The following is a 26,993-nucleotide window of genomic DNA, read 5'->3' on the forward strand; positions in this document are numbered from 1 at the left end:
ACCCTTTGAAAGTTGGAGCTCACGCGGAAGGTAGGGGATGGTGATCGATAGTTGTGACAGACTTTGTTTAGCTGTATTTTTACGATATTTAGGTGTACACAATTGATCTAACATTTTTTATGAAACTCTTTCCTGTATTCAAAAAACGTGTTTCGTTCTTTTTTTTCCTATTTTCGCCTTTACTATCCTACTGCTGACGGCTATCTCCTACATTGAAGCAACGCGGCGTTCCCACCACATGGTCCCAATGCAAAATGTAAACACCTCGTTGGCGGATGGTAGGTATGATGTTATCGGAATGTTTCCAGTCGTGACCGTTGGCTGATATTCTTTTCGCAAACATTGTACTGCTGCGTTACGCATGTTGGTACAACTGAGAGAACATAGCAGAACTGAGCAGTGAGACGTTTCCCGAGATAGGGGAACTTACGTATTTTCGGCAGTTTTGTTCTCTTCGTCATGGGGGGTTTTTTGAAACCTGATGGTCTCAGAGTTGGCCTCAACTCCTTCTCAACTAAGCTGAGTTATATGCCCAAGTTTCAGGCAATTCGGCCCACAAAAACCTCCCATGACGAAGAGAACAAACCTGCCGATAATATCCTTCGTCACCCTACATCAGTATACCTTGATTTTTTTTAAAGGAAATTCAAATATAACTGCATAGCAGCAGTTCTTCAAGATGCAATGATTGAAAAGCTTTTTGCAAGTTCAAATTTATATATGTTTCAATTCAAATAATAATTCGATAATAAATTACCCATCTAATTTTCCAAATTTACCGGCCCCATTGAACTTGCTTCAACGAATCCATCCATCTTTTAAATCTACAAAATCTAATCCTCTCTGGAGCCACCATCTGACATTGAAGATATTGTGTTTCGGCGATGTAGCTCAACAGTAGTAGGTGGCAAAAAAAAATGATAAATTCCGGAGTAGGGCAAGGCGAGTGGTTCCAGTTGAAAGGCGTGCAGACCGTGGAGAGTCTACTAGATCTGCCACAACAGTAGAGCGATTCCACGAACAAGTGGGAAATTTTTCCTGTTTTTATTTTTTGTATTTTTTGATTTGCATGGAACCTTGTATACAAGTCTTTGGGGGAGAAAAACGCCGTTTTGCATACTTGGTTCGCCATTTTGAATCTAGCCTTACTTATGAGAAGGGCCTATGAAAAATGCACATGATATTTTTAAAAATTTGTATCTCGAAAACGGTTTGTCCGATCGGTTTGGTGTCTTCGGCGAAGTTTTAGACAATTGTTGGTGCTATATGGAGAAAATATGCACGGTAAAAAAATATGTTTGGTTTTTGTGATTTGAACTAAAATATAGATTTTCCCTCAAAAGTGACATGTCAATATTTTTTTTATTATCCTTATGTTATAGCTGACTGAAAATGCTACCTAGTGCACAGTGGGTTGTTCTGGAGAAAAATAGGTTACAATGAAAAAAAATGTTTTAAAAAATTACGGTTTTCAAAAAAAGCTATTAAGTAAAGTCAAAAAAGTTTGTCGCCCTAATTTTATGAAAGTACATCAAATTTGCAAGAAAAAAGTACTTCGGTAACATTTTTCTAAGATGCACCGTTTAGAAGATATTACTAATTTAATATTGATTTTTTTATAACTTAATAAGTTTTAGCCCTTTTCGAATGTACTCCGTGTTTCTCCAGTTTCAAAAGTATTTTTTTCGGAAAGATTGGAAAATTTTGAGTTAAAATGACACTGACAGCTTAAAGATTTGAGTGAAATTCTCTGCCTTAAAAGTATTTTGAAAAACAAGTTACAAAATCCCACTATCAGGAACAATGATTTCTTCCAGTGGTATTGTGTTGAAAATGTGCATTCAACTCTTGCATATCGCAAGCTCCTCAATTAGCAAGATTCAAAAGAGCGAATAGGGTAAGGGAGGTATTTTGGACCCCTTTAGGAAGTGGATGAACAATTCAGCAAAAAAAGAAAGTTCTCACTTCAAAATATGGATAACTTTAGTAGGCATTACGTAGATCAACATATTTTCTGTCGGAAAAGGCAAAACAGAACTCAAAATTGTTGTAGTAAATACAAGAAATATCAAAACTCCTGAAGGATCTCGGGCTTCTATTTTGGACCACCTGATTTTATTTTGGACCACCAAGTGCACATATTTTGGCCCACCAAATTAAACTTCAATTGATTGATGAAATGAAAGTTACCTCAGCAAAAATTTCAACATAGTTAAGACTACGTGAAGTTTACATCTTTTCTATTCATTTTTTGAGGCAGGGAACGCTTAAAAATTACGTAACGGTAAACAAAGATAAAATTTTGCTGCAATTGCCAGTTTTTACGCATTGTTGTATGATGTTTCATAAAAAATGTTACGCAAAACGTGTATTTTTTTACATGACGTCAGTCACCATGCATAAATTTCGTAACGCTTCATGGAAGTGAGAAAGTCTAGTGATTTTGCTAAATATAAAGGCGTTCTACACATATTGTAATGAGTGGAAAGGCCATCAAAAATAAAGTAATTTGAATGATACGTAAATTGTCAAACATACATTAGATAACACATTGTCTCAGTCATCTACTGATTGCCGAGAAGGACAACTGGATGACTAAACACCTGAAAATTTCATCTTGTCGAAAAGCTGTCAGGACACAAATCGAATCGAAATTTTTAACTTGGCGAAAAGTTGTTAGAACAAATCGAACCCACAACAATCTCATTGTAAAATAAACGTATAACAGCCCAGATCATGGGAGGTCCCAAGTTGGGGACTCCCAACTTATTCTATTTATCTGTTTTTAGAGTACATTACATTGGCATGAATATTTTCTCCCTTTAGAGGGAACTGGAGAGATTGATCTGACAGGTGGTCCAAAATATGTCCACATCTGATTATGTTGAACATATTTTGGCCATACCTCAAATCACCATTTTAGTAAATATTATCGCTCCACCGAGGTTAAGAACAGTTTATTTTGAGTTCTTACAAGGCCCTAACTACATTTACATGAAATAAATATTTATTTGTAAAATTTAATACCTCTTCGAAGCCGACTACAAATTTGTCATCTTCTTTGTTTTTGGTGCTTTTCCGTGCGTTTCATTGGAAGTGAAAACATTTTCTCTATTTTTGATACTGAACAGCATATTTAATTGACATCCAAAATAAAGGTCATCACATAGTTGAATACTTGTTGTGTTCCAATAAAAATTTACCAAGATTTAGTAGAGATTATGTGATAAATATCATAAAACTTTCTAGGTGGGCCAAAATACCTGCCCGGTCCAAAATACCTCCACTACCCTAAGGCTTATTTTTCAGGGGTGGTATTTGTGCGCAATAAAAAATAACATTATATTTTGTACATCAGTTTATTTTTACTCCTGTATTTTTATCAAATTATTGTTTACACAACTTTCTTAACAATATCGAATATTTTGGCATCATTGTCAGGGCAGTTTGAATAAAGCTTTGCCTTTATTGTATTTTCTGATAGAGGAAGAAATGAGTGGAATTTTTGAGTTCCTTGAATTGTTTTTGCATTATTATATTGATTATTTAGCTGCAAAGACATATTTTCGTATTCTTCTGTAGTAGAATAACAAAATGACAACTTTGTAAGTTCTTCTTCTTTTCGTTTGTTTGCCCAATTAAACAACTCTCTTGCAGTCTTTATCGGGTGTTCGCGTTCTTTGGCTAAACTTGCTCTGGTAGCCATGCGTTTAATCGTACCTCCAATAGCATCGCATGGACCTTTTCCGTGCGATGTTGCGATGTTGTGGGCTTCGTGGCCGTGCGGTTAGCGGCGTCAGTCGTCTAGGCGTTTCGTAAGCCTCAGAGTGCGGGTTCGATTCCCGCTCCAATCGGGGAAAACCTTTCGTCAAACGGAAAATTCTCCATTGGGCCACTGGGTGTTATGTTGTCCGTTGTCTCGTGTTAGTGTAATGTTCAGTCTGTGCAGCCTCTGGCTGAAGACGGTGTAGTGTCTTTTAAAAAAAAAGAAATGCCATTCAGCGTCAATACCATACTTTGACTTAAACTTACAAAGGCTAGAAAAGTTTTTTCGGATTTTATACTGTGAAGCAGCACCATCTGACATAAAATAATTTTTTTTCATGTTTTTATTTTGATCAATTTGTAAAAAGTTCATCATTTTATCAATAAACAAATTAACAGCGACTGAATCATGTCTTAGTTCTTCTGAAATTATAATGAAGCTAAAATGTTTAATTTGCCTATTTTCAGTATAATATATTACGAAAGGATGGATTGTGGCCTGTTGCACGTTCCAATGGTGTGATTGAACTTCATCCTGCAAAACGAAGCTGTAATTTTCAGAAAAGTCACAAATAGCCAAAAATTCACCATCTTGCAAGTTCTGTTTTGTAGTTTCCAAAAAATTGGATTGTTCGGTTTTTACAAAATCATGCGGAATCAAACTTTCTAGTTTTGAGCTGAAAAATGTAACAAAGTCATCGGTTTGCTTTACAATAGTTTCTAAATCACATCTGTCAGTGGTAACCCATTGTTCGAATGAAAGCTTTTCAACAAAGTTTTCTTCCAGTTGTTTCAATAAACTGTCTTCTAAAACTGAGGTATCTGGGCAGTTTTTACATCTTCGTAGATGGCAATGAGTTGTCTTATTTTCGCAAAGTAATCTATTCGTTAATGTTTTTAGATCATTCAAGACATTGTATTTTTTTAAGCTATGTAGAATTAAATTGACATTTTCATGCGTAGTGCAAACGCAAACATTATGTGTTCCTGTGATAGTCAATAGTTTACATTGCCTTGGCCGGAGGCTTGCAAATGATGAAAACCCTATTTTTACATTGACGTACATTTCATTAAAGCGATTAAAAGCTTCTCTTAATGTCATCATTAACAATCTTTTCTGAACAGCTAATCTCTTATTTCCTGTCTTTACGCTAACAAAATCTCTTTGGCCTGGCATTGCACGGCTTATATCATCGTCCTCAAAAAAATTCAAAACCAGTTCTTTTGTTTCATTACTCAAAGCTTTTCCAGAGCTTGAACCTTGAGATGAATCTAATACATTATTTTTTTCCTTTCTTGCATCTGATGCCATATTTCTACTAGTTTTAAATTCGTCTACAATTTTTTGTACTGACCATGATTTTGGTAACAATGATAAAATTGATAGTTTTTCTTGCCTTGTGGCTGAATTTAAAAATTTAATTTTCATATTTTCTATGACTTCATTAAACTCGTTTGCTTTTTCTGTTTTAGCGTCTAATTTAAAAAGATTACTTCGTACACCTTCGACGATTTCAGCGCACTTTTTTCAGCATAGTGAACATTTTTAACCTTACCTAAATCTATAGGCGAAACACGAATAGCTGCTATTCCTCGGTTGAATATTTCGACGTCTACAGGCATCGTGAAGTCTTCATTTGATTGAATTGTGCTTAGCGTAGACGCTGATGGTATCGTGACCAAACTTTCATAGCTTTGCGAATCAGGTACAACAGGTATGGTCTGAACAGTTGGCATCCTTGAGCCACCGGCTACGCTTTGTTCTTCGTTTTGGGTGAGGTGAGCTCTTGAATCAATATGTAGACGGCAAGACGAACAAATACGAAAATCCTTGGTGTTCAGTGTGGATACCTTGGAAAATCCAATTGACTTTAGTTTTTGGATGATACCATCCGTGAGATATCGCAGCTCTTTCGAACACTGAAGGTCTTTGAATGGACGAATACATCTGATTTTACTCATTTTGTAATCTGTAACATAGAAAATATTTTCCAATTGTTAGTTTTGAACGAAAATATTACAACACATATAATTAAAATGTGTATTTAAAACTTACCTTTGCACCAAAACGTGTTACACTTTCCTTTACAATTATTATGTTATCAAACAACACTGGATCTAGTTCAAAAACTCTGGATTATTAGCTGAAATTACTATGAAATGACTATGCTTCTAGCAACCTTTCTGCATTTACTGTTTGGTTTTCCCTAGTAGATACTGGATGAATTCAGAACCGAGTCAGACATTATTATACAGCTCACGGGTATAAATCATAGAATGCTGGGTAAAGACTGCTGGAAGATAGGTAGAGTTGAACGCTCAGGTATCGTCAGGTACGAGTTTGGAGAGTTGGAGCGAGGTAGATTTGCTGGCGTAGGTATATTGTTATTGAAGAAGATTGTAAATTGTATATACCTGGAATGAATAAAGAGTGCGGCGGTTGTTGATTGAGGTATCAGTCGGCAGCCGTCTAGTTTGATGGAAGGTGACTAATATTATACTAATATTATACCAATTTTAATCAAAATTGGCTGAAATCTTGCGAAAAGCTGGAATTATACTAATGTCATCGTGTCAGACTACGTTGATTTGATCCACTTTTTTGTTTATTGATCTTTGTTCTGCCGCTTGTGTTGTGTGTAAGAGGTAGCAGTCGTGTTCGAATGAAAAAAAAGCAAGCTGACACCCGACCGCGACAACGAAACGAAGGCAGTGAAAAGTGTCGAATGTTTACAAGCCTGGGCCAGCGTGGCCATGGTGGACTAGTTCCAACAAAGACCATGTTTACAATCACCAACTGTACGTAGTACAGCTAACTGGTATCTAATTACCTGTATCTAATACTTATTAGCACGTTTTAAGCAGAAGGCACCAAAAACCACTGGGAGAAATCATTGTTCTTGATAGTGGGATTTTGTAACTTGTTTCAAAATACTTTCAAGGCAGAGAATTTCACTCAAATCTTTAAGCTGTCAGTGTCATTTTAACTCAAAATTTTCCAATCTTTCCGAAAAAAATACTTTTGAAACTGGAGAAACACGGAGTACATCCGAAAAGGGCTAAAACTTATTAAGTTATCAAAAAAATCAATATTAAATTAGTAATATCTTCTAAACGGTGCATCTTAGAAAAATGTTACCGAAGTACTTTTTTCTTGCAAATTTGATGTACTTTCATAAAATTAGGGCGACAAACTTTTTTGGCTTTACTTAATAGCTTTTTTTGAAAACCGTAATTTTTTAAAACATTTTTTTTCATTGTAACCTATTTTTCTCCAGAACAACCCACTGTGCACTAGGTAGCATTTTCAGTCAGCTATAACATAAGGATAATAAAAAAAATATTGACATGTCACTTTTGAGGGAAAATCTATATTTTAGTTCAAATCACAAAAACCAAACATATTTTTTTACCGTGCATATTTTCTCCATATAGCACCAACAATTGTCTAAAACTTCGCCGAAGACACCAAACCGATCGGACAAACCGTTTTCGAGATACAATTTTTTTAAGATATCATGTGCATTTTTCATAGGCCCTTCTCATAAGTAAGGCTAGATTCAAAATGGCGAACCAAGTATGCAAAACGGCGTTTTTCTCCCCCAAAGACTTGTATGCAAGGTTTCATCCAAATAAAGATATATGAAAATTACTCGTTGCTGAAATGATATGGAACCGCTCAGTAGATTCACTTCACGGAACAGAAGTCAATTCGCTCATCTGCGAGGGTTACCGTCGACGAGTTACCGGGATGGAGTACGCGGCGTTTTGATCGGCTTGGATAACACCAAAGTGAAAACTTTCCTCAAGCAACGAAAAAGGAGAGGTTAACGAACCTGTAGCTATCAAAACAAGGCTAGGATGGATTTTCTTTAGCCGTTCCGGGCCGCTGAATATCGCACCACTTCATCGAGTTCTTCAAGTGTGCATCCGTACGCACGACGACAACCTCAAAGAGTTAGTCAAACAATTCTTCTCGACAGAAAGCGTAGGAGTATCTGCTGCCAAATCAACTGAGTCAGCGGAAGACCAACGGGCTCAGGTATCGACCACGGTTGGGGCTACCAACTGACCTTTATGGAAGTTTGACGTCGTTGTATTTCCCACAATGGCCGATCCTCGAGAATCGTCTCACCAAGTCACCAGTACTCTACGAGAAAATAAGATGGCAGATGTTTGAGTATGTCACAGAAAGATACGCCGCTCATCAAGCAATGCAGCAGGTATTAGAGGAATTGGATCCTATGCACACCGTTACACGTGGTCGTGAACATGAGTAAACCGGATAAGCTGCGTGTTGTCTGGGATGCAGCAGCAAGGAGTTACGTTAAATTCGGTGCTCCTGACCGATCCTGATTTGTTGGGGCCCTTCAAACCGTGCTTTGTTGTTATGGACAGAGGGAAATAGCCAAGCGGCCAGCGGCAGAATGGAAATGTTCTGTCAGGTGCAAATAAGACCGGAGGACCGCCAAACCCAAAGGTACCTGCGACGGAACAAATCAGAAGAGCCAGCACAAGTTTTCGTAATGGATGTAGCCATTTTTGGATCTACTAGCTCGCCATGTTCTACACACAGTACGCCAAGAATGCCAACGCCAATGAACACGCAGAGGAGTCTCCTAAAGCAGCCGTCGACGAAGCAGTTCGATGTGAAAACCGTGCACGAACGAGCAGGGTTTTAGGTACAGCATTGAATGTCGAACTCTCCGGAAGTGTTGAAACGAATCGGTGAGCAGAACACTCCAGCGATAAAAAGCCTCGTAATTGATGGAGGCAGTCACCAAAAACGCATCTTGGGCACAACAGCCTTCCGTCAGGGATAGCATTCTCCTCAGTGTGAGTGCAAGTGTCCGCGGTTTTAAAATGAAAAACCGCTGCACTATGCACATTTTCAGTGGGGAATGCACTGAGTTGGAGCACCTCTTTAACGGAGCAGTCATCCCTACCAAGAGAAAATCTGAGACTAGTAATAAGTCTGTTCGATCCGCTGGAACTCGTTGCGTCGTTTCGGAAGATTCAAATATCACGTCCATCGTTTTTCGGGATTTGTAGACCACCCCACCCCCTCCCCCCTCTGTCACGCAATTTTCCTATACCCAATTCACGTACGTACTGTCATACTTTTCAACACCCTCCCCCAAATGTTGGACGTAATTTTTGAACGTTCCCTTTGTGGTTGACGGAATGTTCATCATCCAGGAGATGAAGAGCGAAAGTTGGAAGGGATGAACAAGTTTCCGCCGAAATGTTTCCTAGATGACAATAGTGGTTGGAGATATTACAGTCGCTGAACGGAGTCAATATCCCGCGATAGTAATTCCTGGAATACAGCAAGGACAGCCCACTCGAACACGTCTTCGTCGACGCGAGCAAGAACGTTTACGCTATCGACGCACTATGGGGCGGCTCCATACAAACAGGTAGCCAAAAATATTTTCGCGTCAGTTTTATAATGTCTTGCCCCTATTCGTATTGTTTATGTCTTAAATATTTGAAAAGCATGTGAAACATGTTAAAAAAAATTAAATATTGTGTTTCCAGTTCAAAACCGAATTAGCGACATTTTTTCTTTTACTTCCGCTGCTTTTGTCTTGCGTTATACACTATGTCGGAAGTGGGGCGCTGTATAGAATACCAGGTGTACAATACAGCGCCCCACTTCCGACATTGTGTTTAACGCAAGGCAAAAGCAGCGCAAGTAAAAGAAAAAATGTCGCTAATTCGGTTTTGAACTGGAAACATAATAAATAATTTTTCAACACAGCAGTTTTAAAAGCGTGAAATTTTAAAGGTATTGCATACTTTAAGGCGTTTAATTGTGTAATAAGATTTCTATCCCGATTATCAAAATAGATTCCAATTCGTAAAAAAAAACGCTTCGCTAAAAGATCCAAGGCCAGATTTAGATTTTAATATAGCGCATTTAGTTCACCACTGGACTATCGCACTAGTTTTTACGAGTGCAAAACGCAAATAAAAGTGCGCGATTGCATCCAATCAACTTGGTGTCTTCAGAGCACTTATTCAGCATACATCGATGAAATAGTGCGCCGAAGACATCAAATTGATTTGATGCAACCACGCAGTTTTTTTTTTACGTTTTCGCATTTATGAAGACTCAGTGCGCAGTCCAGTGGTGAACTGAATGCGGTATATGATTGATCTACCGAGTAAACCGGTCATGAAGACCAAATGTTTTCTCAGAGGTACTTAATGGCCAACGGGAAAAATGCTTCAAATATGCCTATATTTCATTTAAGAGTTGAGTCAAGTTCTAACATCGTTTTTTTTGGACAGCCTATTCAACATTTTTCAATTAAGCCGAAGATATTCAAAGTTGAGTAGTTCATTCATTTTACCAAAAATGTTCAATTATCTTATTCTGCCGCCAATATTTCGAAAAGTATATGGATTATGTAGCAAACTAATATTCTAGGATTTACTGGTCCAAGTCGTCTATTTTGTACTACCAAACCTAATCTTCAAAATGAATAAAGTCAATTTTCGATTTTTGGCCATTTAAATCCCCATAGTGCGACGGCTGCTTCGGAATTGTCGATGAAGAAGAATTTCGATTGGGAAGACAGTAGCTCAACTAAAGCAACTCTCCATAGGGGAAGGTGGGGTAATATGCACTCCCTAAGCTAACTTAGCGCTAGCTGAGATTAAGATGATTGTATGCCCAAGTAACAAAATTAATTTTATAATGCTTTTGAAGAATTCTTCAACACCTGTTCTTTGAAACCATGCATAAACCAAATTGCTCTACAACACGACATCAACTCAACCATAAACCCGCCATAAGATCAAAGAGGCCCATCCTAAGATGCTCTTGGAGAATTGTTTTTAAATTTCTCTTAAAACTTGTTGTACTTCGCAAGTTGTCCTCAAGGCGAATTGCTCTCTTCTTGTAGAATTCTTCAAGTGCACGATAAAACGATAATAAATTTGTCAGTATTGTTGCTGACGCAGCTTTTATGTCAACAGAAAAGTTTCGTGAATCAAATTGAAATTAAAAACATAATGAAAATGACAAATTATTGTAATCGGGATTAATTTATTACACAAATTGGAAATAGGGCCCATATAGCCGAGGCGGTAAACGCACGGGTATTCAGCATGACCATGCTGAGGGTGACGGGTTCGATTCTCGGTCGGTCCAGGAAATTTCCTTGACTTCCTTGGGCATAGAGTATCTTCGTGCCTGCCACACGATATACGCATGCAAAATGGTCATTGGCAAAGGAAGCTCTCAGTTAATAACTGTGGAAGTGCTCATAGAACACTAAGCTGAGAAGCAGGCTCTGTCCGAATGAGGACATTACGCCAAGAAGAGAGAGAGAGACAAATTGGAAATATTTCCGGGATGTAGCAAGGATGCCAAATGCCAAGCAAAATTCATCGTATATACAGGGTGTTAGGTTCGTGAGTGCAAACTTTTTAAAGGGTGATAGAGGACCATAAATGGTGAAAAAAATTGTTCTACGCATATGGTCAAATCTCAACCGTTACGTAGTTATTGAACTTCCCATGTTTTTGACTCTCATAGTCTTAACTGGCTATAACTTGAAAATGGTCAAACTTATCGCAATTTTTTGACCCTTATTCGAAAGATTATTGAATTTTCTATCAAATGGCATCTTTGAATCAATTGGTTTAGTTAATTAACTAAGTTTTAAAAATAGTGTGTTTTAATTTGTTTTTGTCAATTATCTTTGAAACATGCGTAATAAATTAAAATTCTTTCTTTGGCAAAGTTATGGCCCCTGTTAAACTCTACAATTCGTTCTTTGACACCAAACTTCTAGCTCTTATCGTTTTCTAGCAATTTCGATTTAAATGTGCGGCACAGTGCGCAAAAATGTGCTTACCTTGACAGTTGCAAATTTTTGACCTGAAATGCGATGTTTAAATCGAAATTGCAAGAAAACAATAAGAGATAGACGCTTGATGTCAAAGAACGAATGGTAGAGTGGAACAGGAGTAACAACTTTGCCAAAGAAAGAATTTTAATTTATTACGCATGTTTCAAAGATAATTGACAAAAACAAATTAAAACACGCTATTTTGAGCTAGTTTGCCCTAGAAAACTTAGTTATTTAACTAAACCAATCGATTCAAAGATGCCATTTGATAGAAAATTCAATAATCTTTCGAATAAGGGTAAAAAAATTGCGATAAGTTTGACCATTTTCAAGTTATAGCCAGCTAAGGCAATGAGAGTCACAAACATGGAAAGTTCAATAACTACGTAACGGTTGAGATTTGACCATATGCGTAGAACAATTCTGGAGCTCGATTTGAATAGGTCGTATGTGCTTTTGTCGATATAAAATTCGATCAGTTTATTTTAGTCATTGTAGCAATATGGCAGACATTTTGCAAACTTTTAATGATGGAACAGGAAGCCTGTTTTGTGAGGATTCTGCTGTATGTATCGACTTTGCTCAATTTCAACGGTTTTCGCTATAATAAGCGAATCCAACTGATCGAATTTTTAATTGACAAAAGCACATACGACCTATTCAAATCGAGCTCCAGAATTTTTTTCACCATTTATGGTCCTCTATCACCCTTTAAAAAGTTTGCACTCAGGAACCTAACACCCTGTATGTTGCAAGATACTTCCAAAAATTGCAACGCGCTTCCATTATAACGCACTAATAAAATATTTTAAAATATTATTCCTGGTCATGCGAACATTGCTCATGAGTTTTCTCAACATGGCTTCCATTGAAATCTAGGCCGGTGGTCGGTCCATCATCGATAGTTTTAATCAACATCACCATAAGATCGTCTTGAATTTCTTTCAACTCATGCCAGAGCTAAAAGCATATCTCAAGAATACTAGGATTTATAACGTTCTCAATGCAGCCTGGTTGGCCTCCATCAAGAACGTCTTAAATTTATTTCATCTTATGCAAGGGTAAGAAGTATTACTCAAGAGTACTCAGGTTTATAACGTTCTTGATGAAGGTTTATGCAAACTCCGCCAAAAACGTCATAAATCATGTACGCCAAATTGTAAACAAACAACAAATTATCGCACCGCGGTAGATTTTGTGAACTTCGTGCGATAAATTTAATCATCAGCCCGGTACAGTTTCCGGGTACCGGCCCTGATGTGGTGCAGCGCCTCATTCCTCCGGTCAGCATTTCCAACAGGTAAGTGATTTTGCAGGTCGATGGTTTGACTCCCGATTACAAGGGAATCGACGTCCTGGATGACCAAACCCACCTCAATTCGGATGCTGTAACCGGAGGAACTTGGACTGCACCGCGTCGCTGTTGGGTTTCCGGGTAGGTGTTCTTGATTGGCAGCAATAATGGAACGATGAGAATCAAAATCTGATGCATGAGTTTTTTCTTGTATTTTTCATGTAGGGTAAATGTACCAATAGTGGTGCTATTAGTAGCTCCTTGTACTAAAATAATTGAATAAAATTAACAATACCACAAAATAAAAAGTCTGAAAACGTTATTCGGTAGTTTTTCACTTAAATTTGCTAGGAAAAATGTAAAAACCATTATTTATTTCAGTTTTTTCTAATAAATCACTTGCACCAACTATAGGTACACGGTTCCTATTATAGAGGTAAAATTTAATATTGGTTCCTATAGTGGCGCATCCCATTGAATTCTTATGGGACCCACCACTATAGGAACACTACCACCACTATAGGTGCAAAGAAGCAAAAAAGTTAAGGAAAATAATTATTTAAAATAGATTTTCCACCAAATCCTGAACACAAAACTGAATTAATGTTATTAATTAGGTATGATGCATCTATTGAATATGTCATTTGCAAGCTTTTTGGTCGAAATAGTGCTGAATTGCCACTACCACCACTATTGGTACTACCTCCACTAAGGGAGCTTTTACCCTACCAAACTGTTCTCATGCGAGAACAGTTGCTCTTGATCATGAACGGATGATTGAAGATAACTACAAGAACCTTATAAAACTGAAAATAAGTTCAAGAGTTCTTGTTGTGTTTATGGTTTTATGAACTGAACCTCAAGTATTCTTGGAGGTGTTTTTAAAACCACATATTGATGAAGAATAGTTGTGCTCAGCTGAAGCTCCGATAAGATCAACTAGAATATGCAATGTTCCGATAAAACTATCATAAAAACAAATAAAACCAAATAGAATTAGGATTGTTACTTGGGTGGGTTTCTTGCGTTTTGAAAGTTAGTTTACCTATTTGACTAAGAGATGCCAACTTTTGGTCCGCGTGATATCAATTTTACCGAATCAAATTAACAATTTAAAAAAGTGTTACGTTTTGGGTGCTGAGAAACTGTTGGGGGCAAAACGCACCTTGAGGTGGGGCAATACGACCTCTGGCATTTTCCGCTTTGAATTCGAATGAAATACCAGGCGGCTCCATCTTACTGTTTACGGCAGCAAATGGAAGGAGTAGGAGGCGGATGGTAGTTAATAGGTTGATTCCATATAATCAGCGCGCAATTGCTTAAATTGTTTGCCCTTCAAATTAGACAATCTTTCCAAATGTGGAAAATCATCGTTTTCCATGCTTTTCATTCGAATATTCTTTGCATCCTTGGGCTTGTCCGGCTCAGTTTTACGTCTAGTTTGCTTGCATCGAATGGAACTTCTCATGTATAATGAAATAGCGTGAGGGCATTTTGCCCCGGGGGTGCGTATTACCCCAGGTTACCCTACCTCGCTTAGAACTTCAGGCAGCTGTGGTTGGGTCCTGCTCAGTGGACATGCCGACCTAAAGGTGGACTAAGTATGCAAAAACGGACTTATTAGCGTCCGCCACATGTAGCTGAACTCCACCTGTATTCCTGCCGGGCCCTAGGCTAAGCCTTTTTCTTACCGAACGGCTTCGGTGGACACTTTGCACTTCACACTGTTGCCGCAGTGCCGTGACAAGCTTTTCAGCGACCGTGATCTCGTTTTCGAGCTGTAGAGTAGTTTGCGTAGGGCACTCTCACCTCGACACACTCACCAAAAGCCTCTCCCACCACACATCTGTAAGCGGTGACCGCACAGGTTTTGTCGTGGTTGAGCTCGAAGATTTTCGTCGGTTCAAGTACATCGAATAGTGCGAAAGTCAGCACCAAGATCTATGAGATTGAAATCGCTCTTCATCGCCTTCAAGACTTCCGAGTAGCTTCTACTTGTCCGTCTCGATGACGAGCGCGTCACCTTTCTCTTGCTTGACACCTGCCCTCCTGCATTTCCTTGGCTTAGGGGCTGTCCATAAACCACGTGGTCATGCGGGGGGGGGGGGGGGGGGTTTCGGCCGATGATCATTTTGTATGGACAAATAAAATTTTTTGTATGGAATAATGACCACGCGGGGGGGGGGGGGGGGGGGGGGGTTGAAAAGTCCCAAAAAAAATGACCACGTGGTTTATGGACAGCCCCTTAGCGTTCATAACCCCCCCATTCTTCTTCTTCTTCTTCTTCTTCTTCTTCTTCTTCTTCTTCTCCTTCAACTATGACATGAGTCATATATGCATGCCAAGAATTCCAAATAATATTCATTCCTAGGTGAAACGAGAATGTAATTTTTACAATGGTGCAGGCATTATCACACATACGGTATATCCAGAGAAGTTTCCATTACTGAAAGATTCTTGACCTTACAGGAAATTTAACACAGACATCCTTTGAACGGTCTTGCTAAATACCTGGGCTTATAGATCTATACCAGCTTAGTTACATAAGCCCGTGTAATCGTTCAAATGTGTGAAGAGAACAACCCAACTAACAATTGCAAGTCACAAACAAGCAAGCTTGCTGAATTGTTGCTTAATAATGGTAATGATAGCTGAACTAAAATTATGCTCTACACATTACTGTTAAAATGATTTTTCAATTGAGAAAGTAGTTAATGTTCGACTTTCCTCATCGGTATCAACTATGATAAATTAATAGTAGTTTACGCAACAAGGTGCAGAATGAAGATTTTTACAGCACGAGTCGCACATTTATCCAACGAGGCTTGCCGAGTTGGATAATTACGACGAGTGCTGTAAAAATCGAGTTCTGCACCGAGTTGCGTACAACGTTTTTTGCACCTTCATAAATTATCACTTGAGGATAGTTTTTAACTAAACTTTTTCATCAGACTGCACACTGATGTTCATAGCCATGATTAAGGAAGTCTGATCATAGCAGGTTATACTGTGCAGTTGTCACAATTTTTCGAACCTGCGTCCAGAAAGCATCAATAAGTTGATCTAAACTGAAAGCAGTGCTGTAATGGTTCATTACGCAACGCAAATCAGTGCTGTAATGAACCATTACAGCACTGTTAATTTGGTGTGGGAAAGTAGGCCTTTTCCTGTCAGATTTGCGTGAGGTAAAATGGCCTATTAAAGACCGGTCCAGAAAGTATGGACGCAGTAAGAAAATACTGGCATTTCAAAACTATTGATGACTAGTTCTTTTTGAAAGCTACATCCTGTTGGTCAACCTATTTTCTCAGCATTTATATATCGGTTTTTGCGATTCCTTCAATTTGTTTCAAAATACATGAGCTTTCAGCGAAACATCATCGAAAAAATGTGCACAAATGATGTACAGAGTTTGAAAGGTCACTTAGGAAATGAGCAAAATATAGTGGGAGTAAGTGAGAAAGTCTTGCAAGCAGCAATCAGCAACCATAGTGGGGATACCACGTTTAAGCATAGGCAAAAATTGGATGTATAATAAAGATCCTGCTAAGCCTCGTTTAGATAAACAAACAATGAAGGTGTTTGAGCACAAGAAAAAACCTTCTAACTTACACAGAGCGGGGTATGTCCAAAAAAGTTATCATTTCGAATTCCAATGTTCATCGTGGCAAAGGACGTTTAAATTTTCGATCTCATAGTAAGCAGAAACAGCCAAAACGGAACCCGAAACAAGAACCATCGATCAGGCCCAAACAATTGAAGACTAGGTGCGTCCATACTTTCTGGGGCAGTCTTTACGATGAGAAGTTGCAAAAAACACTTTTCAAACGTTTAACAAGAAATTTATTCGGCAAGCATTGATTCCTTTTCACTTGTCAAATAAACGCCTTGAGCCCGTCATAGTTTGACTAGGAACTTTGTTCGGATTATGGGATAAATCATGGCTAAAAATGTTTAGACAACCAAGTTATTAAAGAATTAATATTTTAAACGAATCACATAAAATAAAACAGAATAGAATTATATAATTTAACATTGAGTGCCAAAAGACGTAAACGTAAAAATGAGGCATGTAACAAGATATCTTGTACCTTGATTATTATATTTTTTATCTTCCGCAGCAGTTCGATTGTAGGAGACACTTGGATCGATGCATTTGACATTGCAGTGCTGTTGTGTTTACTGAATATTGTTCCCGCAGTCACCTAGATAACCAAACAGCATTCAGAAATCGACACATTTCAAATATCCCTAAACATCCATATGCACTATTTATTGAACATAACATCAAGATTCCATGACAAAAGCATAAATAAAAAAAATGCTTAACGGATCTTCGACTGAGCATGAGAAGATAACCTGAACAGATGCTCTGAATGCACCATGTCCAAGACCATACCGCACCACATATTGTCATACATTTTTAAAGATCGATGTTGGCACAGCCCCGTACCACCCTTCGACAGCGTAACCATTGCTCAACATACGTTCCACGCAGGGCAAGACAACACCGGTGGAGGATTTATCATCATCATCGTACACACTGGTCGAACGGGCATTGGTGAACCGTTTAGGAGTCCGAGGCGCGGCACAGCCCTTGCGCGTAACTTGGGCCGCAGAAGTTTCCCGGATCGAGAAAGACTCGCAGTGCGTGAGTCTCTTCATCTCGGCGAGAGGATCCGCACAACGCTTCCAAATAAAGAGCGCCCACACAGTGGAGAATTTAAAGCTTCCACAACACACGGTAGCCATTACGGAAGTGGTGAGGCAATATGCGCATCTCCAAGGCCTACCGATCACCGAAATCCAGCATGCCGCTCCACAGATTTTGATCGGGCTGAAGGATATTCACCTTTACGCGCCGTTGGAATCGCGAATCGGCCGACCGGAAGAGCCGATAACAGTAAGGTCGAAGCTAGGCTGGACCGTATACGGGCCGACGGGACCGGGAAACGTGACTAGCGGAATGGTCGCGCATCATTCGTGCAGCCCGGTGTCCAATCAGGAGCTTCACGATCTCCTGAAGAGTCACTACACGGTGGAGGAGTCCGGCATTTCCATCGCCTTGCTTCCGGAGCCGGAAGAAGACAGAAGAGCGAAGGAGATTTTGAAGAAGACGACGAGGAGGATCGGCGATCGTTTCGAGACGGGTTTGCTGTGGAAGGACGACAACATCGAATTTCCCGACAGCTACCCTATGGCGGTGAAGCGGCTGATGTGTTTGGAGAAACGCCTGCGGAAGGATCCCGAGCTGTATGTTAAAGTCCGTACCATGATCGCCGACTATCTCGTGAAAGGCTACGCACACGAAGCGTCGGAGTCGGAGCTGCTAGCGCTGGATTGCAGCAAGGTGTGGTACGTTCCGCTGAATATCGTCTACAACCCGAGAAAGAAGAAGTTTCGTCTGGTGTGGGACGCCAGAGCGGAAGTTAGAGGAGTGTCGCTCAACTCGAAGTTGCTGAAGGGACCGGATATGCTGACTGCCCTGCCGGCGGTGATATGCAAGTTTCGGGAGCGAGAAGTCGGTTTCGGCGCAGACATAAAGGAGATGTACCACCAGCTGCGGATTCGAGAAGAGGACAAGCGAGCTCAAAGGTTTCTGTTCCGAAACGATCCGTCGGAGAAGCCTACAGTGTATGTGATGGACGTAGCGACCTTTGGGTCGACGAGCTCGCCATGCTCGGCGCAGTACGTCAAGAACCTGAACGCGAAGGAGTTTGCGGGACAATTCCCAGCGGCGGCGGTGGCCATCGTCGAAAACCACTACGTCGACGATTATTTCGACAGCGTAGACACGATCGAGGAAGCTGTGGAACGGGCGAAGGAAGTACGATACGTCCACTCCAGAGGCGGTTTTGAGCTCCGCAACTGGGTCTCCAATTCCGAAGAGTTCCTGGATGCGATGGGAGAGCGAAAAGAGGATCAGTGCGTGCGGTTCAGCGAGGATAAGGAGTCCGGATCCGAGCGAGTACTGGGGATCGTGTGGAGCCCGGCAAGTGACGAATTCTCGTTCTCCACCAAACTGAGAGACGATCTGGAGCCGTTCCTGTCCGGCGAGAAGCTGCCGACCAAAAGGATCCTGTTGAGCTGCGTGATGAGCTTTTTCGACCCGTTAGGACTGTTGTCCATTTTCACGTTCTATGGGAAGCTGCTGATTCAGGACCTGTGGCGTACTGGATGTGAGTGGGACCAGCAGATCGATGAAGAGTGTGCGGAGAAGTGGAGCAACTGGATCCGGAGGCTTCCAGAAGTCGACGAAGTGCGCATTCCCCGCTACTATTTCCGTGGCGGATTTTCACTGCGATACGACAGCTTACAGCTACACGTTTTCGTAGACGCTAGCCAGGACGCGTACGGTGCCGTGGCGTACATCCGCATCGAGACGGCCACCGGGCCGTTATGCTCGCTCGTGATGGCGAGATCTAAGGTAGCACCGCTGCAGCACATGTCCATACCGCGACTGGAGCTGCAAGCTGCAGTGCACAAAGGGCCAGAATCGCAATCTAGCGGAACAAAATTAATTACTCCAAAACGAAGCATTTCCGACACATGGTATCTTCGACAAAGTTGCTTGACATCAGCAGAAGCATCTATTGCTAAGAACGTAGTAGTTCGCAAATCGTCCGCATAGGTGGCGCCACCATCTAACTTCTTTGTTTTACGTCCTAGAGACTTGGCATCTTCGGCAAAGTTGTTCATTTTGGCAAAATAAACAACACTCTCTCAGACGTCAAAGTTCCACAGCCTACTGTTTTCGAGTTATTTTAAAAATAAAATACATTCAATGAAAACCCTTTTACTAGAAACCATGTGAGTTTAAATTTTTTCCCAATGCAAATATGTCAAACCAAACACATTCTATGGAAATATATTCAATATTATCATCAAAAATTTGAAATTAAAATACAAATTCGAAAAAATAGTGTGAATTTCAAGCCTTAATATCTCACAAAGCGCAAAAAATCGCATCTTCAAATTTTCAGCAAATACGAAGCAATACTAGGTGAACATACTGTCAAAAATTTGGAGAGGTATTTTTTGGTGTTTTTGAGATAATAGCTTTTTAGTAACACCATAAATGTAAGTAGTGCCAGCATGTAACTTTTTACTGTTGCACATTAGAGAGTTTATGTCTTCGAGAAAGTTGTTCATTTTGACTAACTAAACAACTGTTTCTTAGACGTCAAAATTCCACGGCCTACTGTTTTCGAATTATTGTATATAAATTAGATTGTATTGATAAAATTTGTCAATAAAACACAATTTGATGCAATAGTATGAACTATTTTTTATTGTTTTAATTTTTACGATACATAGTAGGTCATGAAAATGTCAGTATACTATTGTCAGCATGGCTCAAGGTAACTTTTAATTTTTTGCATTTTATTTTCCAAATGTTTTAAGCTTAACCTTTTTTGTCAATCATTTTAAATTTAAGAGCGCGAAATATCTTGCTGAGAGCTCGTGGATTTGTTCCTGGATGGAAAGGACGTTGATCAATCTCTAGAGATTGTGAAACTGGAGCTCCACGAAACTGACATTTTCATGACCTACTATATATCGTAAAATCAAAAACAATAAAAAATAGTTCATACTTTTGCATCAAAATGTGTTTTATTGACAAATCTTATCAATAAAATTAAGTTAATACACAATAACTCGAAAACAGTAGGCCGTGGAATTTTGACGTCTAAGAAACAGTTGTTTATTTAGTCAAAATAAACAACTTTCTCGAAGACATAAACTCTCTAATGTGTAACAGTAAAAAGTTACACGCTGGCACTACTTATATTTATGGTGTTACTAAAAAGCTATTATCTCAAAAACACCAAAAAATACCTCTCCAAATTTTTGACAGTATGTTCACCTAGTATTGATTCGTATTTGCTGAAAATTTGAAGTTGCGATTTTTTGCGCTTTGTGAGATATTAAGGCTTGAAATTCACACTAGTTTTTTCGAATTTGTATCTTAATTTCAAATTTTTGATGATAATATTGAATATATTTCCATAGAATGTGTTTGGTTTGACATATTTGCATTGGGAAAAAATTTAAACTCACATGGTTTCTAGTAAAAATGTCAAAATAAGCTTAAAAAATTGGTTTTTCATTGAATGTATTTTATTTTTAAAATAACTCGAAAACAGTAGGCTGTGGAATTTTGACGTCTGAGAAAGAGTTGTTTATTTTGTCAAAATGAACAACTTTGCCGAAGACGCCAAGTCTCTAGAACGTAAAACAAAGAAGTTAGATGGTGGCGCCACCTATGCGGACGATTTGCGAACTACTACGTTCTTATCAATAGATGCCCCTGCTGATGTCAAGCAACTTTGTCGAAGATGCCATGTGTCGGAAATGCTTCGTTTTGGAGTAATTAATTTTGTTCCGCTAGATTGCGATTCTGGCCCTTAGTGCAGTGTTAGGAGCGAGGCTGGCGAACTCCGTCGGCGAGACGATTTCGTTGGAGGTGAAGCAGCGTTTTATGTGGTCCGACTCGAGACCGTGCTGTCGTGGATCCACTCCGACCACCGTCGGTACAAGCAGTTTGTGGCGTACCGGATCGGCGAGATCCACAGTCTAACGAAGCTCGCAGAATGGAGATGGGTGCCGACGAAGCGCAACGTGGCCGACGCGTTAACGAAGTGGGAAAAGGCGCACAGCCTGCGACCAAGCGGACCATGGTTTCGTGGCCCAGACTTTCTGTACCAGCCGGAGGATTTTTGGCCGGAGCAAGAGGCAGTGACACCGAGCACTAGCGAGGAGACCCGAGCGTGTTTGCATTTCCACGAAATTGCAGTCACTGAGCCGATGGTGGACCCGCTGCGGTTTTCGATGTGGAAGATTCTGGTCCGGACGGTAGCGTGCGTCTACCGGTTTGCATCGAACTGCAGAAGGAAGAGGGATGGGCTGGAGATCGAAGTCGTACCGGCCACTGCAAGAATCAGCAGCGTCGTGAAGAAACACGTGCGAACGAAGCTAGTGCCGCTGAAGCGGGACGAATACCGGAAAGCGGAGGCGTATCTCTGGAGGTCGGCCCAAGCCGATTGCTTTGGAGACGAGGTCTGCACATTGGTGAAGAACCAGAAGCAGCCGAATCAGCAGCAACAAGTGGAGAAGAGCAGTAGCCTTTACAGCTTGAGCCCGTTCCTGGACGCCGAGGGTGTACTACGGATGGAAGGCAGAGCGGCGCAAGGATCGTCGCTACCATTCGAGCTGCGGTTTCCGATTATTTTGCCGAAAAAGCATCCGGTGACCGACAAGCTGCTCGACCACTATCATCAGCAAGTAGCTCACGGGAACACGGAGACCGCAGTCAACGAAATTCGGCAGCGTTTCTACGTCCAGAATCTGCGAGCGGAACTGAAGATCGGAAGAATGTGCGTCTGGTGCAAGGTGCAGAAGTGTCGCCCGTCGAACCCGAGGATGGCTCCGTTGCCGGAGTCGCGAGTGACGCCGCATCTGCCACCGTTCAGCCACACCGGCGTGGACTACTGCGGACCGCTGACTGTTACTGTCGGCCGCAGATCAGAGAAGAGGTACATCTGCCTGTTTACCTGCATGACGACGAGGGCTGTCCACCTTGAGGTCGCTCACAGCCTGACGACTCAAGCGTGTCTGATGGCCATACGGCGGTTCGTGTGTCGCAGAGGGAAGCCGCTAGAGTTCTACTCGGACAACGGCACAAACTTCCGAGCAGCAAGCAAGGCCATCATGCAGCGAATCGAGATGGAGTCAGAGGACGAATTCACGGATTCCAGGACCCGCTGGAATTTCAACCCGCCCAGCGCACCTCACATGGGTGGGGTTTGGGAGCGATTGGTTCGCTCCGTGAAGGCAGCACTGACCGTGCTGAACGACGGGCGGACGATAACGGACGAAGTGCTACTGACGACGATAGCGGAGGCCGAAGACCTCATCAACTCCCGGCCACTAACGTACGTTGGCCTGGAACCAGGAGCAGAGGGAGCGTTGACGCCGAACCACTTTGTTCGCGGCGTTGGCACAATCAGCGAGGAGCGTTCTGTTCCAGCGACGAGTGATGCCGAAGCACTGCGAGACCGCTACAAGCGGTCACAGCGACTGGCGGACAAGCTGTGGGCTCGGTGGGTGTCCGAGTATCTGCCATCCATCAACCAGCGGACGAAGTGGCTCTCCGAGTCGCCGCCACTAGCGTGTGGTGATCTAGTGTACATCACCGATGAGGTCGTGCGGAAGAGCTGGATCCGGGGCATCGTGACGGACGTCTACCCAGGAGCGGACGGCAGAATCCGGCAGGCCATGGTCGAGACGAGCAAAGGTAAGTTTAGGAGGCCGGTGACCAGACTGGCTGTGCTCGAGGTACAGGAGGGTAAATCCGGTGCAGCCGAGGAGCCCCACCAGAGTTACGGGAGGGGGTGTGTTGGCACAGCCCCGTACCACCCTTCGACAGCGTAACCATTGCTCAACATACGTTCCACGCAGGGCAAGACAACACCGGTGGATGGATAAACGGTGAGCAGAGCATAGCTGTCAGTGAGTATGTTGGTGTGAGGGAGATGGTAAAAATAGAAAGGTAAATAAAACCATAAACAAAATAGAAAATGGTTCAGAATAGGCATTGAAGGAAAAGTATAGTTCATGTTGAATCTGAATATTTGAAGTTGCTGCTAGTAGTAGAAAAAAGTAATAGTTTGAAGGATAGAAAGTTGTGTATTAGCGGTTCCAAAGCACAATTCGAGGTAAGGGCAAATTGTGATAGAAAATGCGTGAATTTAAGAGTGCTTTATTTAGGTAGTCCGGGATCCGTGGAAGTGCACGAGCGTTAGCCGCCATACCTGTGGGAAAAGCAGGATATAACTGAAAACTATATAATGTAAGTAAAGAACTAGAAATAGTTGAGAATCATATTTGTAAACATGTAAACTTTTCTATTCCTTTTGATTGTTTGATTAAATAAAATTAGTTTCAAGCTGTTGCAAAAGTTTAACTGCCTGCTTTGAGAATTCAGTTTTCTTAGGGTGGTCCAAAAAGGAACAATCGATATTTAATAATAAAAATATAATCATATTCATATCGCAATTAGTACATCTGGAAACAATATCTTCAATAAGGACCAACACTTTTTGGCCGCATTCGATACAAGTTTTCTCACCATGCGATAAAAATACTGACAGCGAAACCAGAATGGAAAACACGTGTTTTGGGCTGAACAGCTGTTGAAATGTAAGGCGTTGTTCAGTTGATTATTATGCTTTTGGTCGAAATACGAAGTGACCGAACGTGCGAAAATTTATTTTTAACCTACTTAAAAATGTCGCAACTCAATTTGGATTAGTGCATATTGTTGCTCTTAATTAGCTTAATGATGCGCAACAGAAAAAATAGATTCAAATTTACTTCGCAGCTGCAACTTCGCATGTGCTTCTAGCGACGACTTCGATTTGGTGGTGCGACGATAATACTACGTGCTGTACTAATTCACCACTGCTGAACACAAGTTCAGGACTTACCATAATTGAGTCATGGGAAGATTATGTTTTGCTTTGGGTGCTGCATCTCACCATCTCTAGGATGGCGCAGATAGGAAGGCATGCGGCTGGCAATCGACAGGTCTCGAGTTCTAATCCGGATTTAGGTAATTTTATATGTAATTCTTATTTCATAATAGGTTTTCTCATAATAATAATAATAATAATTACTCGCGTGAGAGTTCAAAATTTTTGCATTTTATTTATTTTCAGTCATTTTTGCCAAAGCTGAATAACAACTTTCCTGTACATTTGTAAAACGTTTTGAAGAACAAAAAATTAAGTTGGTGCACAACATGATGCTTTATAACTTCTCCAAATTTGTGTGAACAAAACCCGAACATGAGTTGTACGTGAAAATAATTCAAATGTTATTCAACATTATGTTGAATTAATTCGTCATAATGGTGTTTGTTAAATGAGTGATTGTTAGTTGGGAACCCCAAGCAACCAAAAAATCGGATAAAATAGCATGTTTGGGCTTAATCAGCTATTCGAAGGAAGATGAAAAGCATTCTATTCAGCTCACTTTTTAAGTAATTAACCGAACTTGAGTTCACAAAAAGTACACTTGTGTCGCTGAAAGGAACGCTATTCAGCTTAAAAATAAACTTCGAAAAAATGAAAAAAAAAATGTGTTTAGTCCTCAAAAGGAATTTATTATTAAGAAAAATTAGTTCATGTGGAATCCAAATTGACTAATACCTTGAAATAATTTTTGATGTTTTTTACTTACTGAGATTTGAACTCGGGTTCTCCTCGTTGAAAGTCGGTGCCTAACCACTACTCCATGTATGGGTTGTTAGGCACTGTGGGATTTTACTCAATGTGCTGATATCATTTAGTAGAGCTCAATCTGGTTCGCATGTGAACTTTCTCTGAACTTGGTATACTTTTTGAAGTCGAAAGTTCGAAAGAAGTTCACGTGGAACTTCTTGTGAACTTACACAGTTTGGCATTTTCAGTTTGTTGTGGTTCGCAGTGCAAAGCAATAAATTAGGGCCAGTGCATCGACTTTAAGAAAAGATTATAAGTTTTCAGCTTGGTTTCTAGTGACTACGATTGCGTCGATTACCGGTGCGCTGGCGCTGCAGCGGTGAGACGGGTGTGAAAACATCCAGCAAAACTGGAAAATTTGTGTGCGCAGCCGAAAAACTGCCGGCGGAATCCTGGGGGGAACAGTTGTCCGCTGCGGGGGCAGCCTTTGAGCCACACAATACGGATCCTTTGCGTTGATTACGAGTAAGTACGTTGAAATATTATAGTGGAACAAAGTGTACTTGTGAAATTAACACAAGCTGTGGCTGCTGGGCTCGATTTCCGAGTGATTTAATTGAATGAGAACTTCTCCCCGGCCCCGCTGTCGCCGAAGTTCAAGTGAAGTTCACTTTTGGTACGGTTAATATTTATCCGAACTTTGAGTAGTAAGTTCAAAACAAGTTCGAAACAAGTTCAGAACGGATGATTTCAAGTTGTTGGAATATGTCCAAATGAACTATATTTGAATTTTAAAGGCACGCAAAAGTTCAACATGAGTTCGGTTAATATTTGATTGAACTCTGTTTTAAAGTTCAACTTAAGTTCTTTTTGAACCTTTTTTCGACTTTAATGTTGTTTTGAAGAGAAGTCCTAAGCTTGTACATGTACTTCCAAGTTCATGAACAATACAAGAGTAACTTTTTAGAGAATTAAGTTCAACGAAACTGGAATTGAACCGAACTTGAACTTCTGAGTTCGTTCTTCAAGTGGAATCCGAACTTTTGGTTGCTTGGGACACGAATCCAGTGAAGAGTAACAAATAACGTTGTGAGTATTATATTGTAATCTCCGAGAATAACCCAATAACAACGATATAGTTTTGTAACCAATTAAGAATCGTTGGTCATAGCAGATTGATAAATTATCTTACATGATTTTTTGTCATTCGTGCTCATTGTGTATAAAATCAGTTCAAAATGATTAAAAGATTACCCTTACCGCATTCATCTTTAAGCTCCACCATCCGTATGAATACTGCTCCAACCGCAATTGATACAATTCCTAGGCAGCCAGAACACAGCCCCATAACAGCCGTTTCCATAGACACCCCATAATTTAGATCTTCATGCTGGTGTGCATCATTGTTCCATTCTGCTTCGAGAAGTCCATCTTGCAAACCCTCCAGACCGCCGGCACCATCATTAGGAGGCCTCTGGGCACTGCCACCTCTACCACCACCGTCAGCCACGCCGTTTAAAGGTTCCGCCGCATCCAGTTGACCGAGATGATGAATGATCACACTATGTTGGGCCACCTCACAGATGCCGACCAGAATTGATGCCAGTACGAGCGTTAACCGCAAATTATGCAAAGCCAGCAGATTATGACGCCTGAAATGATACACAAACAAAACCAACAAATGCAACACATTAGAAATAAGCTTGACCAATGAGTCTCAGTCGAAGGTACACACAATTTACCGACTGCTAACTAACTAGGAGCTACAGTTGGGTTATGTGGCAAACTAGCAAGGTGCCAATGCCAAATGGTTCTAAACGCCTTGTGGCCAGGAGGGTCCTAGAC

General features: G+C 40.6%; 2 protein-coding genes across 4 annotated transcripts in view; one reads left to right on the forward strand and one right to left on the reverse strand.

The window, feature by feature from the left end:
* LOC109622797 (ATP-binding cassette sub-family C member Sur) overlaps positions 1 to 26,993 on the reverse strand; it is a 253,803-nt gene that overhangs the window by 207,783 nt on the left and 19,027 nt on the right. For all 3 annotated transcript variants that reach the window (XM_062850774.1, XM_062850772.1, XM_062850771.1), the window contains exon 2: positions 26,409 to 26,800. In XM_062850774.1, the coding sequence (XP_062706758.1) occupies positions 26,409 to 26,800 (392 nt within the window). The remainder of the gene's footprint in view (positions 1 to 26,408; positions 26,801 to 26,993) is intronic.
* LOC134288781 (uncharacterized) lies at positions 8,327 to 23,933 on the forward strand. Its single transcript, XM_062854653.1, has 4 exons — positions 8,327 to 8,407; positions 17,423 to 19,402; positions 21,337 to 23,642; positions 23,695 to 23,933. Exons 1-3 carry the CDS (start codon positions 8,327 to 8,329, stop codon positions 23,356 to 23,358), a joined length of 4,083 nt encoding a protein of 1,360 aa, XP_062710637.1. The 3' UTR covers positions 23,359 to 23,642; positions 23,695 to 23,933.

Source organism: Aedes albopictus, chromosome 2 (assembly GCF_035046485.1).
Source record: "Aedes albopictus strain Foshan chromosome 2, AalbF5, whole genome shotgun sequence".
In the NCBI taxonomy this organism is placed as follows: Eukaryota; Metazoa; Arthropoda; class Insecta; order Diptera; family Culicidae; genus Aedes; species Aedes albopictus.

Excerpts from the sequence above, each read along its gene's own strand:
- LOC134288781 (XM_062854653.1), top strand. The coding sequence starts at position 8,327 with ATGTTCTACACACAGTACGCCAAGAATGCCAACGCCAATGAACACGCA. Across the intron at positions 8,408-17,422 it reads AAGCAGCCGTCGACGAAGCA|GGCAAGACAACACCGGTGGA; the intron begins GTTCGATGTGAA and ends CGTTCCACGCAG. Across the intron at positions 19,403-21,336 it reads GACTGGAGCTGCAAGCTGCA|TGCAGTGTTAGGAGCGAGGC; the intron begins GTGCACAAAGGG and ends TCTGGCCCTTAG.